This window comes from Protopterus annectens, chromosome 6.part0, assembly GCF_019279795.1.
Source record: "Protopterus annectens isolate FY-2018-M chromosome 6.part0, PAN1.0, whole genome shotgun sequence".
Lineage (NCBI taxonomy): Eukaryota > Metazoa > Chordata > Ceratodontiformes > Protopteridae > Protopterus > Protopterus annectens.
The window spans coordinates 46,311,038-46,332,573 of NC_056737.1; the positions used below are offsets into that span (position 1 = coordinate 46,311,038).

Genomic DNA, 21,536 nt, shown 5'->3' on the forward strand with positions numbered 1-21,536 from the left:
CTTTTCTTCTTTATATAGACCTTCAGTATACAATCTGCATGGGTTGAAAATAAATGAAAGTGAGACTCAAAAGTGAAATTGTGAATTCATGTGATGGCACTCACACTTGGCAGTAGCTTCTGGATTACTACTACACATATTTATTTTGAGCAAGACAAATGCTTAAAAACTGAATTTCCAGCATTTATCTCATTTTCCTACAAAGCAGGCAGGGTCAGTGGAATTTATTTTTATTTAGTTTTACTTATTTTAGTTTGTTTACCAGGACAGTTAAAAACTGAAATGTTACCCAGATGCATTCTAACAGCACTAATAAAATGATCTCTTTGTATAGTCTATGACAAGACTAAAGAAAAGCATACTTTGTTTGTCTTTTCAGCTTTTCCCGGTTAGGGGTCGCCACAGCAGAACTCCGGTCCGCTAATGATTGGCAGTAGATTTTTATGGTGCCGAGTTGCCAGCCCGACGCCCAACCTTCAGTGAAGGCACGCCCATTCACGCATGTCTTTTAGAGGCCACTTGACTGCGGGGAGAACATGCAGACTCCACACAGAAGGCACTCCGGCCGAGACTCAAACAGGAGAATCTCTTGCTGTGAGGCAACAACACTACCGCTGTACCACTGCGGTTTCAAAGAAAAGCTTAATTTACTAGGAGACTATCAAAATACCATTTTGGAGAATGATAAAAGCCTGTACAGCATGGTTAAAAAAGTTACAAAGTTATTGTAGTAATTTACTGGGTAAACAAATCTTGAGTTCCACGAATCTACAATTAACTCACAGTCTTGCTAGACCTACACCTCCTTTCATTGTGACTATATTTTATCTAGTAAGAGTGTTCTGAAAGGTTAAATGCTCAAAAAGAAATAAACCATATGTTTCTCTTCTTGATATTGATGATATATATTGGCATTAGGGACAGAGTGTTATGAGGCGGCATAAAATTCAATAAGCACTATTTGGCTATTGTCTATTTTATGATTATGTTTAGCTTTTCACAGATGGGCTACAAATGAAACAGGGCCAGATTTGTTTTCTATCACTGACAGAGCGGTGCAATGAGTCTTTGGCCGAGGCCTATAATATAGTTCTGTAATACATTGTAATGTCTATGTATCCTCCAATCATATCTCCTCCCAGCACCTTGCTGCCATGTGTGTATGGAGTGTAGGATGTATTGTACAGCTGTTGTGCTCTGTATGCTGCACAAACACAAGCTTTGTCCCCTATGAACAAGCCATGCACAACATCAGCAATGGTGTGCAGCCTGTACACTGTACAGTTCTAATGAATGCTTACTTCCCAATACATATGCATGCAACATATGAGTTGCCTGCTGTGCAGTATGCACATCATCCACCCCCTTCTATTGACAGCAGACTGTACTGCACACCCCTAAGGTGCTCTGATTGCAGTTCTATGTGCTCAGCCCTTTATATAATTACTGTACATCCATACTGACTGCCTTGATCAGCTGATGAACTAGAACTCAAGATATGACTCAATACATGGATAAATGCTACTGTCTTGCAGCTACCATGATGGAGACTGACACATAATTTTTATTTATATACTGAGTCATATCATGAGTTGTAGTAAATAATTCTGATCCCATACATCTGTTGGCAATGTGGCCAAGACATCTCCTATTTCACATTTGATATGTATTGCAGAGGGCGTTTATGAAACCAAGTTTAACACCTTGTAGCAATTTTATCATAACCAAATACAGTGCAAGTTCTGTCTGCTGAGATTGTATAACCTCATGAATCCTAATGCTTTGAAAGGTTTTCTAAAATCATGGGAGGTTCAGATCATTCTAATAACTTAGGACATTCAAGATGAATTACTGTGAAATCTTCAGGTAAAATGTACTAATGGTAAAAAAGTTATTAACACAGAAACATGGAAGCAGAGGTTTCCAAATTAGAAACCATTCTGTTACTTTTATGCTGATGCTTATGAGTGACAATTTACATGATAAGAAAGAAGCTGAAGAGGTTTATACTTGAATTACCACCAGACAATTGGTTAGTCAACTACCATTTGAGATTTTATTTGCTAAAACGATATGAAACTGAAATGTTAAATTCCACAGTAGTTTAGGAAGTAAAAACATTTTAGAAACATAGATAAGAGAGAAAATATGAACAAAATAAAGAAAAGAAACAACACGGTCACATTTATTGTACAATGTTCACACACATGCACAATATAAAGTGGCACAGTTAAAACGTATATCAAAAGGATATACATATTTACATAGAATTGAGATATTTGCTACCCTCCATATCCCTGTTTGCTAGCTCTATCTATCCAAGTTGCCTTATAGTTTCTTAGTTTTGTTCAGATCTCAGGTTAACATGTCAGTGATACCCAACTTTTTATTTTTTTTTTCTCTGTCACATTAATGTACAACCCTTCCAATCAATTTCGGCTACTTGACATGCACTTTAGCTGTATGGATATTTTTCCAACCCTCTGCAATTATTGTTTTGGTACAAATGCCAAAAGTAATCTCGTACTCAGTTCTTCCCTTGTCCAAGTAGAATGTTGAACCCATTGTGCTCCCCTGACCCTTGTAGAATGATATAATATGAATCTATTTATTATTTTTCTGTGTGTATGAAACATACTTTTTTGCATTTCTGCAGGTTCCTTTACCAGCATCCAGTCAGTCCATGCACTCTGCAGTTGTGGGATCCAGGGATTCCCAGACAGTTAAGACACCCACAGATACTCACCACACCTGCTCCTAGATCTGGCCAAAGTGTTATTTAAAATTAGGTCACCTGCAGTGTAGTCAGGGCATTATCCATCTACACCACAGAGTGGCCAGCTTGGGACGCACCCTGTTTGACTATATGTTACATCTGATGTACCGTACATGGGTACTTGGGTACTTATATCACAATACTGGTAGAACAATGCTATCAAAATCTTGAAAGCAGTTGTATTTATTTTATACTTTATACAGAGCATACATCAGATTATTCAAACACAATCTGTATATCAGGATACCAAAAATAGTCAGTTTTTGAGATTTGCTGACATGCATTAAAGGAAAATTAAAAAAAAAAAATTACTTGCCTGGGGAAATCTATAGAGTCCTAGTAGCCTGGCCATGGGTATTGATGTCACAGAGTATGACTCTCCAATCACAGCTACAGGTGAGGAAATAGTCTGGCAGTGGTAGTTTGGAATTGTCATTCTCTGCCCTGTTAGCAGCCTCATTGCACCTTCAAGTGCTCCAGCAACAGTTGTGCAGGAATCATAAATCTCATACCCAAGTGTAACATTTGGGAGTAGTTCTGGGTACTTGCTAATCTCTTCAGTTGTAAATATCATAGCCAGAAGTATTTCATATACTCTAAAAGAAAACCTTAATAAACACAAGTACCTATTTACACATAATGCTGTAAAATATGTGTGCTTTCAGTAAATGAGCATGTTAGTAAGTATTTGTGTTTCATAATATTCTACATATATAGGATAAGGAAAAGGGCCAGAAATTCACCCCCCTGTCATATCTCAAATATATGCTGCTACATGAAATTCTGAAGTCGTGTGTGTGTGTGTGTGTGTGTGCGTGTGCGTGTGCGTGTGCGTGTGTGTGTGTGTGTGTGTGTGTGTGTGTGTGTGTGTGTGTGCACACAATTGTGCATGTGCACATGCGCAAGTGCATTGGCAATGCTAGAAACTTATTCCCACATACAAGAATTTGACTAAGTGAATAAGTGAGTAATAATAATGAAGGAATGAGTAAATAAATTGATGTAGTCAAAGGCCTAAAATATGCTCAATATCACCCTTTCATTTAAAAGTGTTGCTTAATCTTTGTTAAATACATAGACACACAGAATCAATTGTTTACTGTTAACCTGCCGCACATCAGCTTTTGAAGTCATTTATCACTCTCAGGTCATACCTTTGCAAAGGCAAACTTTATAGTGCTCACCTGTCAGCAAGTTGAATAACAAACAATCAGTCTAAAATATGTCACTAAATGTTCCTACTGCATGCTGATTTAAAGAAATTACTACTTATATGCAGAGAAAAGCCAGAGCAGTAACTTGCAATACATTCTTTTGGATTTTTTCTTTTCATGCAATCAATATTTTTTAGCAAATCACATAGATGCTTGGGTAATCAGGCAAGATAAATGCATAATACAGTCATATCAGCTTATCAATCACCTGGAAATGCCAGCAGTGATTATACTATAAATGTTATCGGAATATCAAGAATTTCCTACTGTTAGACAGCATCAGATTTTTGCTGAAAAGAAAGGCAAAAGGCATTTTCAAGGGCTCTGAGAGAATCTTACAGTATCTAGCTAATAAACATTTTTTTCTTTGTTTTGATGGCTGCCAGTTGCTCTGCATGTGAGATTGCAATACAGCTAAGTCTGAGGATTTGCCCTTCCCCCACTGCTGTGCAATGTCAGAGTTGATACAAGGGTGCAGGGAGCCTTGATCTGATTTAATCTAAAAAAGATCAAATTTTTTATTCACAAGGCAATCACATACATGCTTACCTATCTATATGTACATGTGTATGCATTTGTGTATTCTTAAACCAGGTAGACAGAGTCAAAAGATATTTTGTTTATTTCATCTCATATAGTATTGTGCAGAAATGGTACATGGATACACGGGTACACATTGATTCTTGATGACATCAATTAACTACGAAATGAGCAAGCAATGCTGCACTAATCATGAACCTACTACTGTATTAACAACTCTTCAGGGTCAGAGTTTTCCTTTCCTCTTGAGATGTAGCTACCAAATGAGAGAGGAGATGAACCACACCACATGACACTGTAGCTGGATTTATATGGAGAAAGACTAATCTAGTCAGATCTGCCTCAGATTATCAATAGCTATCTAATGTTGAACTGCTCTGAGTATCTATTAAAGAGAAAAATGAAAGATAACTGGAAGGACTATGTTAGTGACCAGGGCTGCAAGGCCAGGTGAGGGTATGAGATGACAAGCTTGACCTTATCTCTTAGAGTTCCTGCTGAACTAAAACAATTCAAAAGTTATGGGATTTCCTCTTCCAGTTTCTTTGGACTCCCATAGTATTAAAACTGTTGTGAGCAATAATTGGAAAATTATTCTTAGGGATCAAGATTTATCATCCGTATTAGGTAATGAGCCAAAATGTACATATATAAAAAATTCTAATTTTAAAAGTCTGAAAAGTCCACTGAATTTAAGCCCTTGGATAGGTGCAGTATTTTCCTCTGACAATGGTCTAAATACATTAATGAGTGTCTGTCATTTTAAAACATTCTAAAAAACAGATTCGGGCCAAAATCAGATTTTCATGCAATTCTACTTCTGCAGTTTTTTTAGCTACATGTGAATCCTGTGAAAGCTTTTATGTTGGGAAATGACTAGAACATTTACTAAATTAATATATGAATATATTTAGCCATTCTGAGTCTCCCTTTCATTTACTTTCAACCCATGCAGATTGTATACTAAAGGTCTATATAAAGAAGAAGAGTTTTACATCTGGTTATGGGCATACACTCTTCACTTCTTTATATTTCTTTTAAATATTTTTAGCTCCTGTCTAGCATACTATCATTTGCCAATCATAGTTCTCCCCAATCTCAGATGCCAAGACCCATTTCTGACACCCCAGACCTAATTTGATTTTCCCCTTATTATCCAGCGAGAGATTCATTCTTGCTGCTTATATTGTTTCTGGTTGATTTTGTTACTGAAGCACCTTTTGGTGAAGACGTTAACAGTTTATTAGAAGTTGAATTAAATTGGAAGATTTTGCTAATGGCAGATAAATTATCAGGTGTAAAAGATAACCATTAACATTAAATGCGTATTAACATAACAGCATGTTTAGTGAAATTTTCTAAGCATTTATTGACAATTTAACAATTTTTAATTATATTAGATCATTGGTTCATTTTATTTGTATTTTTTGAGTTATGTCTTTAAAATCTTGATTCAACTTTTGTCATATGAGTATTTCATTAAGAGAATAGATTTAAGTGAAGATTTTTGAATGAAAGCTTTGATGAAGTTCTGTTGAATAAAAGAATGAAAGCGCTTAGCTACATAACGTTTGGATTTGTGTTTTTTTCTTCACATGGAAGTTTGTGCAGTGTTCTGTGTTCTAATGTGTTTATGGAATACATTGGGTTTATTTTAGTTGTCTTACTGGTGTTTTCTCATCAGTTTTTTTGAGTTAGGTTCCTGTGTGTTTTTCTGCTGATATGGAAACCATGAGCAACAGCAAATCAGCTGCTTTCTACAATAAGGTACCAAGGTACTGCCCACTACTCACCCCTGGCCACTCTATCCAGGTAGTGCTAATAGAAGATGAGTACATAGAAGGAAGGACTATCCAAGCTGATCGCTCAGCAAAAGAACTTGTCCAATAAAAATAAAAACTACCAAGGCACGGCCCACTACTCACCCCTGGCCACTCTATCCAGGTAGCGCTAATAGAAGATGAGTACATAGAAGGAAGGACTATCCAAGCTGATCGCTCAGCAAAAGAACTTGTCCAATAAAAATAAAAACTACCAAGGCACGGCCCACTACTCACTCCTGGCCACTCTATCCAGGTAGTGCTAATAGAAGATGAGTACATAGAAGGAAGGACTATCCAAGCTGATTGCTCAGCAAAATAACTTGTCCAATAAAAATAAAAACTACCAAGGTTACTATCTACATATATTTGAGCCTGATAGATGTAATAATATAACCTCCTCAGGGTTAGCACGCTGGATTGTTTTACAGCAGTAAATCCTTTTTCACACAGCAATTTCTGTCCAACTGGCCTAACCTCAAAGAAAACGTTGGATTCAATTAAAACAACCTCTAAAGCAATAATAGAAAGTGCTTGATAACGCCAGCATAAGGCAAGTCAATACTTACTCTACTACCTATTGCCTGCTTTCGGTCAGTGTGGGGTGGGTGTAACCCTGACTCTGACATATGCGAGGTTTTTTATATCCCTGATTGCCCACCATTTTCAAATCTACTGCTGTGCTAGAATCCTAGTGGCAAGCGCACCTATGGGGAAGGTAACTTTGCATTTAAAGAACAATATATTTCTGCAATTATCTGCTGATATCTTTACATATTTCTGCTTTTATCTGTTGTGATGATTGTAGGGTCTCAAACTGATGTTTAAACTGGTTTAATATTTGTAGTGTATAATTGAGACTTAACGCTGTAATAACACTGAAACCAGCTACTTCTAAGCGACAGCGTCAATACAACCTCAGCGTTAACCTTTTAAAATGAAAAACATTGAAGGAATTGAATTGCATTAGGTAGCTATCTATTTAGAAGGACTTTCTATCTGGCTATTTAGCAGATAACAAATTTGCAAATTTAGCTGTTATTGAAGGTTTAGGCGGCGAGTGGTGTTTTTTTTTCCAGGATAGCTGAAAGGATCTGACTAGGACAATAAGCGTGTTTCTGATATTATAGAAGTCTTTTAAACCTGTTGAGTATATTCAGGGAACAATATCTGGTTACTAGTCTTTAATTTCAGCATTAAAGAAGGATTGTAAGAGATAAAGGGTGTTTTAGACTACTGTATCAAATCTGCTTTAGTTTAACTCGCAAGACAACCTATTAGTATTGTGATTGGGCGCGACAGTTTACTTTGTATTATACTTATTCCATTGGTCTCAATGTCTAACGCTGACTGAATTTTATACTGTTTTATCACTCAGTTTACTGAACAGTGCTGAAAGTAAGATTATTTTTATGTATCCACTCAGGTACTGCCCACTACTCACTCCTGGCCACTCTATCCAGGTAGCGCTAATAGAAGATGAGTACATAGAAGGAAGGACTATCCAAGCTGATCGCTCAGCAAAAGAACTTGTCCAATAAAAATAAAAACTACCAAGGTTACTATCTACATATATTTGAGCCTGATAGATGTAATAATATAACCTCCTCAGGGTTAGCGCGCTGGATTCTTTTACAGCAGTAAATCCTTTTTCACACAGCAATTTCTGTCCAACTGGCCTAACCTCATAGAAAACGTTGGATTCAATTAAAATAACCTCTAAAGCAATAATAGAAAGTGCTTGATAACGCCAGCATAAGGCAAGTCAATACTTACTCTACTACCTATTGCCTGCCTTCGGTCAGTGTGGGGTGGGTGTAACCCCGCTCCGCTCGCCCTCGCTACGCTCGGGCTCGCTTCGTGCCTCGCCCTGCCCCCATATCCCACCCGCCCCCAGCACTCCTACTTTTATACCTATCTACCACGCCCCCTCCATTATCTCTAACCAATCAAATCACTCTGCTTTTTCTTCCCACCCCACTCCCAGTACTACTACCTACTTTCTCATTATATAGCCACCTACCAGCACCTAATAATTATGCAGTCACCCCGACCCCTGATCTCAAAGCAAACCCTAAAAATTGTACCTCTTGCCCTATCAGTCTTTATTATATTATATCTGCTAACTAAATATGAGGACCAGTCACACCCAGGATCTTATTTTCCTAGGTACCAAACCAGGACTCCCTCAACCCCACTCATTACTACTCACTCTATTCACTACCAAATCATTAACCCACTGTACCCCAATCACCACATCTCCTATAAACCAAAAACAAACCACCCCAAATCCAAATATGCTGAAAAACTGATATTCAAACTTATGAAACTACTTGAATACCTAAGAAAAAATATTACTATAGATGGAGATATCCACCCAAACCCGGGCCCCCCACCAGTTGCAAATTCTTATAACCCATCTCTATTTCCTAGATCTCCCAACTCCCTCCTAATTTGCCACCTAAATATTAGGAGCCTAAACAATAAAATTCACAATCTACATGCTCTCTTAGCAACCTACCTCCCCGACATTATGTGCCTGACAGAAACCTGGCTTAAACCAGTGACCAATGATAATGAAATCATTCCAGCTGGCTTCAACATATTTAGGACTGACCGCACCAAAAAAAAAGGGGGTGGTATTGCCGTCCTCTTTAAAAGTCATCTTAACATTACTTGGAACCCCACCCAACCACCTCGGATCTCTAATGCAGAATTAATTGCCCTAAAATTACAACTGAATAAGGATAAAAGCATAAACCTAATTGTCGTCTATATCCCCCCTGGAAATAACACCGACACACTCGAGAATATTTTAAACTGGCTTGAGAATAACTACCCCCAAGAAACCATAATTTTGGGTGACGTCAATATTGACTGGAATCAATGTTTCTCAGAAACAAACCCCACCCACATAAATCTCCATGGTTTCTCACAGATTATAACCTCCCCCACCAGAATTGGGAACACCAAACAAAAAGAAAGTATCCTAGACTGGATACTCACTAACAAGCAACCCCACATGTACATGCCTGGGACCCTTCCAAATGACCTTAGTGATCATCTCATCACCTACCTATGGAAAAGCAAAACAGGGAGCTTCAAATCACCCACGTACAGGTCAGTCAGGAATACCAAATACTTTGACCTTGCTAAATTCCAACTAGAGCTGCAGTCCTGTAACTGGTCACCTCTTAAATACCTCCCCCTAGAAGAAGCCGTAACAAATTTTAACTCCACGTTTTTAAAAATACTAGACACTCATGCCCCCAAATGACTAATCAAAGCCAAAAACCAAATAGCACCCTGGCTAACAAAAGACTCTACAACCAAAATCAAACTTAGGAACAAAGCCTGGGACAAATGGCATGCCACCAAAGCATCCCTAGACCGCATCAAGTACCAACAACTAAGAAATGAGACAAAAAAATCCCTTTTACTAGACAAAAAAAAACCTACTATTATCAACTACAACATAAAAACCAAAATAATCCCCAAAAGTTCTGGGCGGGTCTCAATAATCTCCTCCATCCAGGCAAGTCTTCCACTCCTACTCCAGAGAACCTATGTGATAAGAACCCAGAAGAAGTTGCCACAACCTTTAATACTTTCTTCATCAATGTCATCAAATCCCTAGCTGACCAACAGCCTGCCACAAATCCCCCTATAATAGGTTCCATCCTGAAAAATAAGCCCTCCTTTAATCTTCAACCAGTTCCCACTTCCTTCATTCGATCCTTGCTAAAGAAATTAAAACCAACCACCCAGACCTACTTCCCGAATACTTACTGCAGATGTTATAGCCTACCTCATCTCTATCTTAATTAACTGTACCATAACAGAATCCACTATCCCCTCTATATGGAAAATATCCCATGTAATCCCTCTCCACAAAGGTGGCTCATCCACTGACCTGTCAAATTATAGACCTATTGCCATATTGTCACCACTTGCCAAAATCATGGAAAAATGTGTACACAAACAATTTGTACACTACCTTATTGAGAGCAATCTGTTAACCAGTTCACAACATGGTTTCAGGCCCAAGCATAGTACTACTACCGCCCTCCTCTCTTTCACAGACACTATCAATCAAAACAGGAATGACAAAAAAATATCATCTGCACTCTTTCTGGATCTATCAAAGGCCTTCGACATGGTCAACCACCAACTACTACTCAACGCCCTAAAAACTCTCTACCTAGATAACAAAACTCTGGATTGGTTCTATGCCTATCTCTCTGATAGGAATCAAGCTGTACTCTGGAATAATAAACTCTCCACCCTCTTACCTAATTCCATAGGGGTTCCCCAAGGCTCCATTCTAGGACCACTTCTCTTTTCTATTTTTATTAATGATCTCCACAAAATTATCCCTGAGACCTCCTGTATCCAATATGCCAATGACTCGACACTCATTTGCTCAGACAAGTCAACAGTTGATCTACTAACTAAAACCCAAAACTGTTTCACCGCAGTAGAAGAATGGTTGTTGGGTCGCCATTTGATCCTCAATCCAAAGAAAACCAAGCTGCTACTCTTCCATCCTACCCATAAACCTACCCACTTCCCCTTTACTGTACAATCCAAGAACGGGACTATTATCTCCCCTGACAACAACACCAAACTACTAGGTGTTACCATCGATAACAAACTTAGATTTGATTTGCATATCAATCAAACTATTAAAATAGTCAATAAAAAACTGGGGTCCTTATATAGAATAAAGTCCTTTCTGACTCCCATGGCAAAAGTGGCCATTGCCCGATCACATCTTCTCTCCACCCTCTTATATGCCTCCCCCATACTCACTAACCTTAAAAAATCAGACCTAAACAAACTCAGCTGTTGTTATAATCATATTGCTAGATTTGCTTCAGGCACGCCCTATAAAACCCATCACTGTATTAACCTACTTAACCTTGGTTGGATTGAACTACCAAACCTACTCAAGCATAACCAACTAACAGTAGCATTTAAAATTCTCAATCAACCAGACAATATTCCTGCATTGAGTAAGTTAATAACCCCCTACACAAATCTAAACAGTCTGTGCTCATCAAACATGTTACTTGTACAAACAATCAAATCCTGTAATCTAGGTGGTGACTCTCTGTTTGCCATTGGCAAAATTTGGAACTCCCTTCCTCCCCAAATTACTAATGCTACCTCCCAAGACAAATTCAAGAAAGGTCTACTCTACCACTTTAAAACCCATTGGCTCTGCCAATGTTCTAAACCAGACTAATCCCTCACTTCCTCAGTCTCCATAGCAACATAGGGGTACCTTAGGTAATAAAGTATGTTCATCTATGAGCCTATCACGAATTAACTGGTATCTAAATGTGAATGTATTTTTTCTTGATATGTATTAATTATCAAATGTTGTGATAAGTTGTTTATCTAATATGTATGTAACTTACTATCTATGTGGAGATTTTCCCCCCCGGGGCCTCCCACTTTTTTAAAATGGGACATGTATCCACAGCTTTGGTCAAAAATGTACATATATAAAAATTCTAATTTTAAAAGTCTGAAAAGTCCACTGAATTTAAGCCCTTGGATAGGTGCAGTATTTTCCTCTGACAATGGTCTAAATACATTAATGAGTGTCTGTCATTTTAAAACATTCTAAAAACAGATTCGGGCCAAAATCAGATTTTCATGCAATTCTACTTCTGCAGTTTTTTTAGCTACATGTGAATCCTGTGAAAGCTTTTATGTTGGGAAATGACTAGAACATTTACTAAATTAATATATGAATATATTTAGCCATTCTGAGTCTCCCTTTCATTTACTTTCAACCCATGCAGATTGTATACTAAAGGTCTATATAAAGAAGAAGAGTTTTACATCTGGTTATGGGCATACACTCTTCACTTCTTTATATTTCTTTTAAATATTTTTAGCTCCTGTCTAGCATACTATCATTTGCCAATCATAGTTCTCCCCAATCTCAGATGCCAAGACCCATTTCTGACACCCCAGACCTAATTTGATTTTCCCCTTATTATCCAGCGAGAGATTCATTCTTGCTGCTTATATTGTTTCTGGTTGATTTTGTTACTGAAGCACCTTTTGGTGAAGACGTTAACAGTTTATTAGAAGTTGAATTAAATTGGAAGATTTTGCTAATGGCAGATAAATTATCAGGTGTAAAAGATAACCATTAACATTAAATGCGTATTAACATAACAGCATGTTTAGTGAAATTTTCTAAGCATTTATTGACAATTTAACAATTTTTAATTATATTAGATCATTGGTTCATTTTATTTGTATTTTTTGAGTTATGTCTTTAAAATCTTGATTCAACTTTTGTCATATGAGTATTTCATTAAGAGAATAGATTTAAGTGAAGATTTTTGAATGAAAGCTTTGATGAAGTTCTGTTGAATAAAAGAATGAAAGCGCTTAGCTACATAACGTTTGGATTTGTGTTTTTTTCTTCACATGGAAGTTTGTGCAGTGTTCTGTGTTCTAATGTTTTTATGGAATACATTGGGTTTATTTTAGTTGTCTTACTGGTGTTTTCTCATCAGTTTTTTTGAGTTAGGTTCCTGTGTGTTTTTCTGCTGATATGGAAACCATGAGCAACAGCAAATCAGCTGCTTTCTACAATAAAGAAAATGTCGATAATCTCAAAGCAATGATACACCCCTTCCCACTGGAGTTCGCCAAGTTTACATGGTCTTTGGCTCATCTTGTTTTGCAAGCATTGGGGATATTACTGGAAATAAAATCATCTTCTAACTGCACACAAATTTCTTATTGTAGGGCAAATGTGGATAATACTTTCACTCCCACATTATTAGAGATATTATCGGTGACTGCACATTGTTACCAAACGGCAATGATAACTCTTCTTGTTTTAATACTGACGTTGCAGCAGTCTAATTCTAATCCATTTGGGCTAAATAGTCTGCACAAACATGTCAAAACCTCAGTTGAGGTACACAGGACATCTATATCAAATTGTAAAAGTTTAATTTTTGATTTGGAAAAACAGTCTTTAAGGTCTAAACAACTGAGTATGAGATTTTCTATTTAGAACATTGTATTTGTATTCAAGTCCCATTTCAATTAAGGGTGTTCAAATTTCCTAATTGTTAAGTCAAATGATGATTTACACAAAAAGTTAATTTGGATATTTAATAATAATGGCACTGAAATCATAATGGTGTTCTTTAAGTGATGCAATGTGTTGTTTTTACGCCAAATGTACCTTTTGGAATTGTGGCCAAAAAGTTCAACCTTGGTCTCATCAGACCATAACACATTTTCCCACATGCTTTTGGGAGACTTGATGCATTGTTTTGCAAATTTTAGCTGGACCTGGATGTTTTTCTGTGTAATAAAAGGCTTTAGTCTTGCAACCCTACCCCATAGACCAGATATATGGAGAATATGTGATTGTTGTCACATGTAGTACACAACCAGTACTTGCCAGACATCTCTGAAGCTCCTTCAGTGTTGTAGGTCTCTTGGCAGCCTCCTTGACCAGTTTTTGTCTTTTCTTTTCATCAATTTTGGAGGGACATCCAGTTATTTGCAACATCACTGTTGTCCCATATTTTCTCCACTTTTTGATGACTGTCTTCACTGTGCTCCATCGTATATCCAATGCTGTGGACATTTTTTTGTACCCTTCTCCTGACTGATACTTTTCAACAATGAGATCCCTTTGATGTTTTGTAAGTTCTCTGTGAACCATGGCTTTTGCTGTAGCAGGCAATTGAGTAAATGTCAGAAAAATCCTGCTAGGACAGCTGAACATTATTTGGGGTTAATCAGAGTCTCTTTAATTGATGTCAGGTGTGTACTCAAGAAGACTTAATGTTGTAATTAGATCAAAAGGTACTTCAACAAAGTATTAGTTTAAGGGTGTGCACACACAGCCAAGTATTAGTTTAAGGGTATGCACACTTATGCAACCAGTGTATTGTACGTTTTTTATTTTTTATATTTTTTCCCCTAACAGCTTTGTTTGTTTTTCAATTGAATTGTACAGGTTATAGTTCACATTAAAGGTGGGAAAAGTTTTGAAATGATTTATTGTGGTCTAATTTTTTTAAATCATAAAAACCTGGCATTTTAACAGGGGTGTGTACATTTTTTATATCCACTGTACATTGATGATATTTTTCTGTGGGAAGGTGACTTAAATGAGTTTGAAAGTGTTTTGGCTGATTTAAATATTAATACCAATTTTTTTACCTTTACCAAAGGTAATTTAACAATATTGTAACTTTTTTGGATATTGAAATCGAACTAGACATTAATGCTAAAGTATTCTATGGTATATTTATAAAAAAACCCTCTTTTACCAATAACTATTTAAGTAGTGACAGTCAGCATCCAAAATTTATGAATTTCTTTTATCACACTTCCAAAGACCACCACGGCTGTTTCCAACATTTTTACTTTTTATTCCATTAATATAAAAAACAGAACAATATACAAGCTTTTCGTAAGCGCTTTCAGGTATTAACATACCCTTCTTCAGACAAATGGCTATTCATTTCTTAACAATCATTTAAATAGTCAAAAAGGCGTCAAAAATTCGCCTTAAAGATATATTACCTATATTCACCATGAGATGTCAGTATATACACTTCATAATACTCGTTGTTCTATAGCTATATGTTAACATATCTCACTGTGATATACAAATTTTTCATAATATGAACAATCATATGAATAGTAAATTTCATTGAAATATTTGAACATTTCATATGATTAGTAGCCATTGCAAAATACTCTCATCTTATTAAAATCCATATATATAATAAAAATAATGCTAAAATATATGATATATATATATATATATATATATATATATATATATATATATATATATATAAAAATAAAAGTATTTGTATACATAGACATACATTATTATTCAGGACCATTAAATACCATTAAATATGCACCAACTCCAACAGTCTACTTATATGCAAAAAAAATATGTAAAAATATATATATAATAATAATATATGTAATCTGTTGTCTGTTTAACTAATATTGGAATTAAAGTTATGATTTATTATTCCTTCCATGTTAAGAACTACACTAAACAGGAGGAAATTAGATGGATTATTAGAATGCAGTCTGACAAAGGGACGGGCTTGAATGATAGGATAACTCTCAAGCCATTCCTTAGAGATAGGCCACTAAGACATATCAATAAATCATAACTTTAATTCCAATATTAGTTAAACAGACAATAGATTACATATATTATTATTATATATATATTTTACATATTTTTTGCATATAAGTAGACTGTTAGAGTTGGTGCATATTTAATGGTATTTAATGGTTTTGAATAATAATGTATGTCTATGTATATAAATACTTTTATTTTTATAGCTATATATATATATATATATATATTTTTTTTTTTAGCATTATTTTTTATTATATATATGAATTTTAATAAGATGAGAGTGTTATGCAATGGCTACTAATCATATGAAATGTTCAAATATTTCAATTAAATTTACAATTCATATGATTGTTCATATTATGAAAATTTTGTAGATCACAGTGGGATATGTTAACATATAGATATAGAACAACGAATATTATGAAGTGTATATACTGACATCTCATGGTGAATATAGGTAATATGTCTTTAAGGCAAAATTTTGGTGCCTTTTTGACTATTTAAATGATTGTTAAGAAATTAATAGCCATTTGTCTTAAGAAGGGCATGTTAATACCCAAAAGTGCTTACAAAAAGCTTTTATATTGTTCTGTTTTTTATATTAATGGAATAAAAAGTAAAAACATTGGAAACAGTCATGGTGGTCTTTGGAAGTGTGATAAAAGAAGTTCTACTGATTCATTCAGAAACCTTTACTCTGCAACTGCTTCTTTAATATACGTATCCTAAATTTATAAATGGTAATGTTATTATAGGGCAATTTATCAGACTTTGTCATTTGATTAGTAATTATGTTAAGTTTGAAGAAGAAATTGGTTATCTCAAAGATTTATTTATTAAAAGGTGATACACTGAAGATGTAGTACATAAAATCATTATTGATGTTAAGAATTCTAGCAGTAACAAATTTTGTCCAATACTAAGTAATGGTCTAAAGGAAAACATTTCCTCTTCCAGTTTTTTGGGACTCCCATAGTATTAAAACTGTTGTAAACAATAATTGGAAAATCATTCCTAGGAATCAAGATTTATCATCAATATTAGCTAATGAGCCAAAATTTACATGGAAAAAACTTCTAATCTTAAAGGTCTGTTTGAGAAGTTCATTGAATTTAAGCACTTGGATAGGTGCGGTATGTTTTGCTGTCAGAGGTGTAAATACTGTATGTACATCAATGAGGACTCAAATGTCATTTTAAAGCATTCTGAATAAAAACAGATTTGGGCCAAAAACAGGTTTATGTGCAATTCTACTTTTGGAATTTATTTAGCCACATGTGAATCCTGTGAAAGCTTTTATGTTAGGAAAATGACTAGAAAAAAATTCTAAAACAATATAATGACATATTTTAGCCATTAAGAAAAAGGATTCTACTAACAGTTTAGCTAAGCATGCTTTAAGCTGTGAAGATTTTAAAAAGTTTATATTTTTTGTGGCTGATTTTGTTACTGAAACACCTTTTGGTGGACATTACAATTTATTACTCGTTAAAGAATTGGCAGATTTTACTAATGGCAGATAAATTACCAGGTCTAAACTATGCCATTAAAATTAAATGTTTATTAAAATCACAGCATGTTTAGTGAAATTTTCTAAGTATTTATTGACCATTTACCAATTTTTAGTTCCTATATATTAGATTTTAGATATTAGATCATTGCATCATTTTATCTGTATTTTATAAATTGTGTCTTTAAAATCTAGATTCAACTTTTGTCATAAGATTGATTATTTCATTAAAGGACAACAATGGGATTCTATTATTAAATGCTCAACTTCTCTGTCCATTTTTCCCTATTTACTGTCCTTGGTCCCTGCTATGAATAAACAACAATACAGCATTTAAAATATTTTAAATAAACTGTTTCTGTCCACAAGAACAGTACCTTACGGTACGGTGGTAGTTTCACTTTCAAAATACTTTTATCCCATCCTGGAAAAGCTTGTTGCAGTCTCCAATTCATTGATATCATCAAGGCCAATGAATACAGGTAGTTTTCTGGCCAATACCCTCCCCAAACTGACATCACCATGACTATCCTAAAAAACACATATGTTGTGATGTAACAGCTCCCTGGTCCTTTCCCTACCCATACAGAAAGTACAAATTGCCCTTAACACTTTAACAGCTAGGGAAGTTAGGTGTGAAGGAGGATGGAAGATGAATTAAAGTAGTACAATTCAGGCTTCACAAAAGACTGTAATTTAACCATTTTAAAAAGAAGCAGAAGTAAAATGCACTTTGAAAGTCTGTTCTGTGGCATTTGCATTGTTTGTGTTTTAAGTAGTCATTGAAAAGCATGAAATGTTACTTTAAACTAATTGACTGAAAGATAGCGGTGCATGCATGTAAAATCAATGCACTGACAGGAGCTTTAGGAAGAAAGAAGCCACCATGATGTATTTTTTTACAGACAAGCACTACATTGTGGGATACCTAGAGCCAGACTAAACAATTAGAATTACTTCAAGATGCCAGACCCCATGTGGTCAGACTCAGAAATTACATATAAAAAAATTTCAAAACCTGTAAATAGTCCCAGAGTGGTGTTAAAATGTAGGAAACACCAAACCATGATGAAATAAACATGTTTTTTTCAGTCTTTGGGTGTGGTTCTCCTTTAAAAAAATGTATTTAATTGAATGTTTTTGATTCAAAGTTAGGTCTGATGAAGTTCTATATAACTTCTATACAGTTTTTTCTTCGTGTGAAAGTTTGTGCAGTGTTCTGTGCTCTGACATTTTTCTGGAATGCCTTGGTTTAATGTAGCAGTCATAGCCATTTACTTGAAAATCCGGATGATGCAGGATTTTCATTACCTGATGATTAAGCCAAAAAAAAAACATGCCTCACCAGGTGGTGAGCCAAACAAATATAACAAAGAACCAAGAACCGTAAAGAATAGTCACACAGATCCCCTGACATAGTAAAAAAAAAACAGTCCAAAGTGTTGAAAAGGATTCAAGTTTGACTGCAATCAAACCAGCACTTTCTTCTCTTGCCAAAAATGAGACTTCATCAGAAACATAGACTTAATTAAAAAAACACCTGACCTTTGATTAGCCCAAATGGCACAATCTCAAGTGATATGTACAAATAAACATCTGAAAGAAACATAAGCCCTTCTAATGTTAAAACCTTGCTTTAATACCCCCTTTGTAGAACCCCCTTTGTGGGGTGGTGGCTGGAAGTCAGTTTTAGGATACAAAGAAACTTTATGGCAATTACTTCTTGATGCCATAAACATTCTAGGGCTTAATGAAGGTATCAGTATAGTTAGTACATTAAAGTTAAGATCAGTAAAATGTTAGTGCTTTTATTTTACTTTTGATTTGTTTCCATTTTTTCAGTTTATTGTTTAACAACATTTATAGTCTGTTGTGATATTTATTTTTAAAAATAAGTTTTTTTTTTCAAAACAAGGTTTTAACATTAGCAGGACTTATGTTTCTTTTGTGTTTTCATTGATACATTTGAGATTGTGACATTTGAGCTATTTAAAGTTGAGGGGTTATTTGAGTTAAGTTTATGATTCTGATGAAGTCCCATTTTTGGCAAGGAATGCAAGTGCTTAACCTATTGGTTTGATTGTAGTTAAATTCAAATACTTTTAAAAACCTTAATCTTTTTTTTTTTTACATTTGGAGATCCATGTGACTGCTTTTTGGCATTCTTGCTTCTTTGATTACCTGATGATTAGTTTCTATTGGCCACAATTCCCATTAATTCTCAGGCAGTCAGTTTCATTGAAGTGTTATTGCATACCTGACCAATAAAAGCTCCACCATTTGCTGACTTAAGCGGCTGAACTCAAACTGACTTCCTCAGAGATATCATATGGGACTTCTTTTGTGTCTTGGAGTTAATGGTAGTGTCCATTGTTATTGAACTGTTTTCATAGACAGCAAATCAGAATACATCAGTGGTCCTTGCAGGAGCCAAATAACTGTTTGTTGCCAATAATGCCATCAAGTAAGGATTCATCTGTAATAAACGCTTTGAAAAACACTGTTCTTCATTCTTAAAGGTAACATTTTTTATTGTGGCTGCTGTGCATCATTTTTTCATTCTGCAATGACCTCACAGTTAATGACATATAGATAGATGGGTACAAGGGACATAGCCTAATATATGGAACTATTTGGTGAGTTGGTCCCTCTAAAAATGTTAATTTTCCTGATAGTTATTTCAGAGAGGTTTTTATGTATGTATGTGTGTATACATGCATATTTGCTTGTGTGTTAAATATTGGGTAGCGGTAACTCTGTGAACTACAATAGAACAGATGGTTACATTTCTCCCTTTGAGTGATGTAGATTAAAGTGTACTATCACATGGAAGCACAACAAAGAAAAAATATATATATATATATATATATATATATATATATATATATATATATATATATATACACATTTCCCTCATGCTTCATTTCTTTCAAACTATCAAGAATTTAAGAATTATGGAATCTCTCAGAAAAAAAAAAAGCTCTGCACTTTGAAATACTAGTACTCTGGCCAGTTTGTGATACCCAGAAGGAACTTTAACCACATTTCAGGCCAAGTCACTAAGATTTTATATAATCATCATAGCAGCATTGTGATACAAATGATAATTGATGGAAATAACATGCTTTGCACTTCACAGGGAAGAAAGCTTGCTGTAGACCTAGAAATTCTAAACCTGTTTCACCTTGCTGGTAGTTAACCTCTTTGCAACATTTCATTGAAGAAGTGAGACAATGGTGGCATGTCCCTAGAGCACTTTTTTGTTGCACTTACAATTGAGAAAAAAAATGACTGCACAACTACTTGAACTGAGAAACCGTTTTCCATCTCTTCCCTTGTAAACACTTATAAAGGGTATGTACCTAAATGGGAAAACATTTCAAGGAAATTATTGCCAGCATATGGGTGGAACTTTATGGTGTTTTGATTTCATCAGTAAAAGGCTCATAGTCTATCTTCCTATATGAGTATCTCTGTTTTAATCTATCTATATATTTATCTAGCCATCCATCTATCTATTTATTTATCTGTCTCTCCATCCATCCATCCATCTAGTCCTCTATTATATTTATTGTAAGATAAATGGGACATGTTTAGAGCAGGTGTAAATTAAAAGAGGTAACCATCCTTTTTGCTAGAGTTTTCAAAATCCTATACAGTCCTGAAATGTTAAATATCTAATACCATAATGAAGAATATGGCAGAAACATAACAGAAGCATGTCTTGCAGATCATATTCTTGTGTTTACAGATAAGGATGGCTTACCTTTTAAGCATGTCACAGAAGCTGAGCCAAGGTTTCAGCAGTGGCTCACAGGATACTTCCCACACTCCTGTTGTCAAAGTTTATTGGGAAGGTGGCCACCTTGCAGCTTTTCCCCTTGGTTTTCCTCTCATTGCATTGCAGCCTTTCCATGGTGGACAGGTTGGTTTGAGTATTAAGCCTTTGGCAAGGCAATTTGTTATTGGGCTCTTGGAGGCAAGCTGAAAGAGTCATTGTCAGCAGGTCTGATATTGTTTGTGTTATACATCTGGATCCTAAAGTTAGCCAAACAGGCTTGGTTATGCCAACTAGCAATGTTTTTTAAAGGTTACAGGCTGCGTTATGATGTGGCTTATTGTGTTATTTTGATGATGGCATCACTAATGTTTGTCCAGTTTAAAGAATAAATGGTCACAAATGCCTAGATGGGCTTTATTGACTCAGCATTTGAGGACAACAGTGATTTATGAGGTCTGTATATAAAATGAAACTTGAACACAATTTTCCTGTGTTTTGATTACAAGCTAACTCAGAGCTCTGACCTTATATATATATATATATATATATATATATATATATATATATATATATATACACACACACACACACACACACACACACACACATATCTATATATATATATATATATATATATATATATATATATATAACATTTTTGAGCCAAGTAAGCCACTGGGCACAAGAATCCCTTTTATGTAGTGATCCAGGAGCATTGTCTAGGTA

At 35.2% G+C, this 21,536-nt stretch overlaps 1 protein-coding gene across 1 annotated transcript in view; it reads right to left on the minus strand.

The window, feature by feature from the left end:
* Window positions 1-21,536, minus strand: part of LOC122803761 (extracellular calcium-sensing receptor-like) — a 158,203-nt gene that overhangs the window by 92,175 nt on the left and 44,492 nt on the right. Inside the window, exon 2 of the mRNA XM_044073452.1 lies at window positions 3,093-3,384. Within this exon, the coding sequence (XP_043929387.1) occupies window positions 3,093-3,384 (292 nt within the window). The remainder of the gene's footprint in view (window positions 1-3,092; window positions 3,385-21,536) is intronic.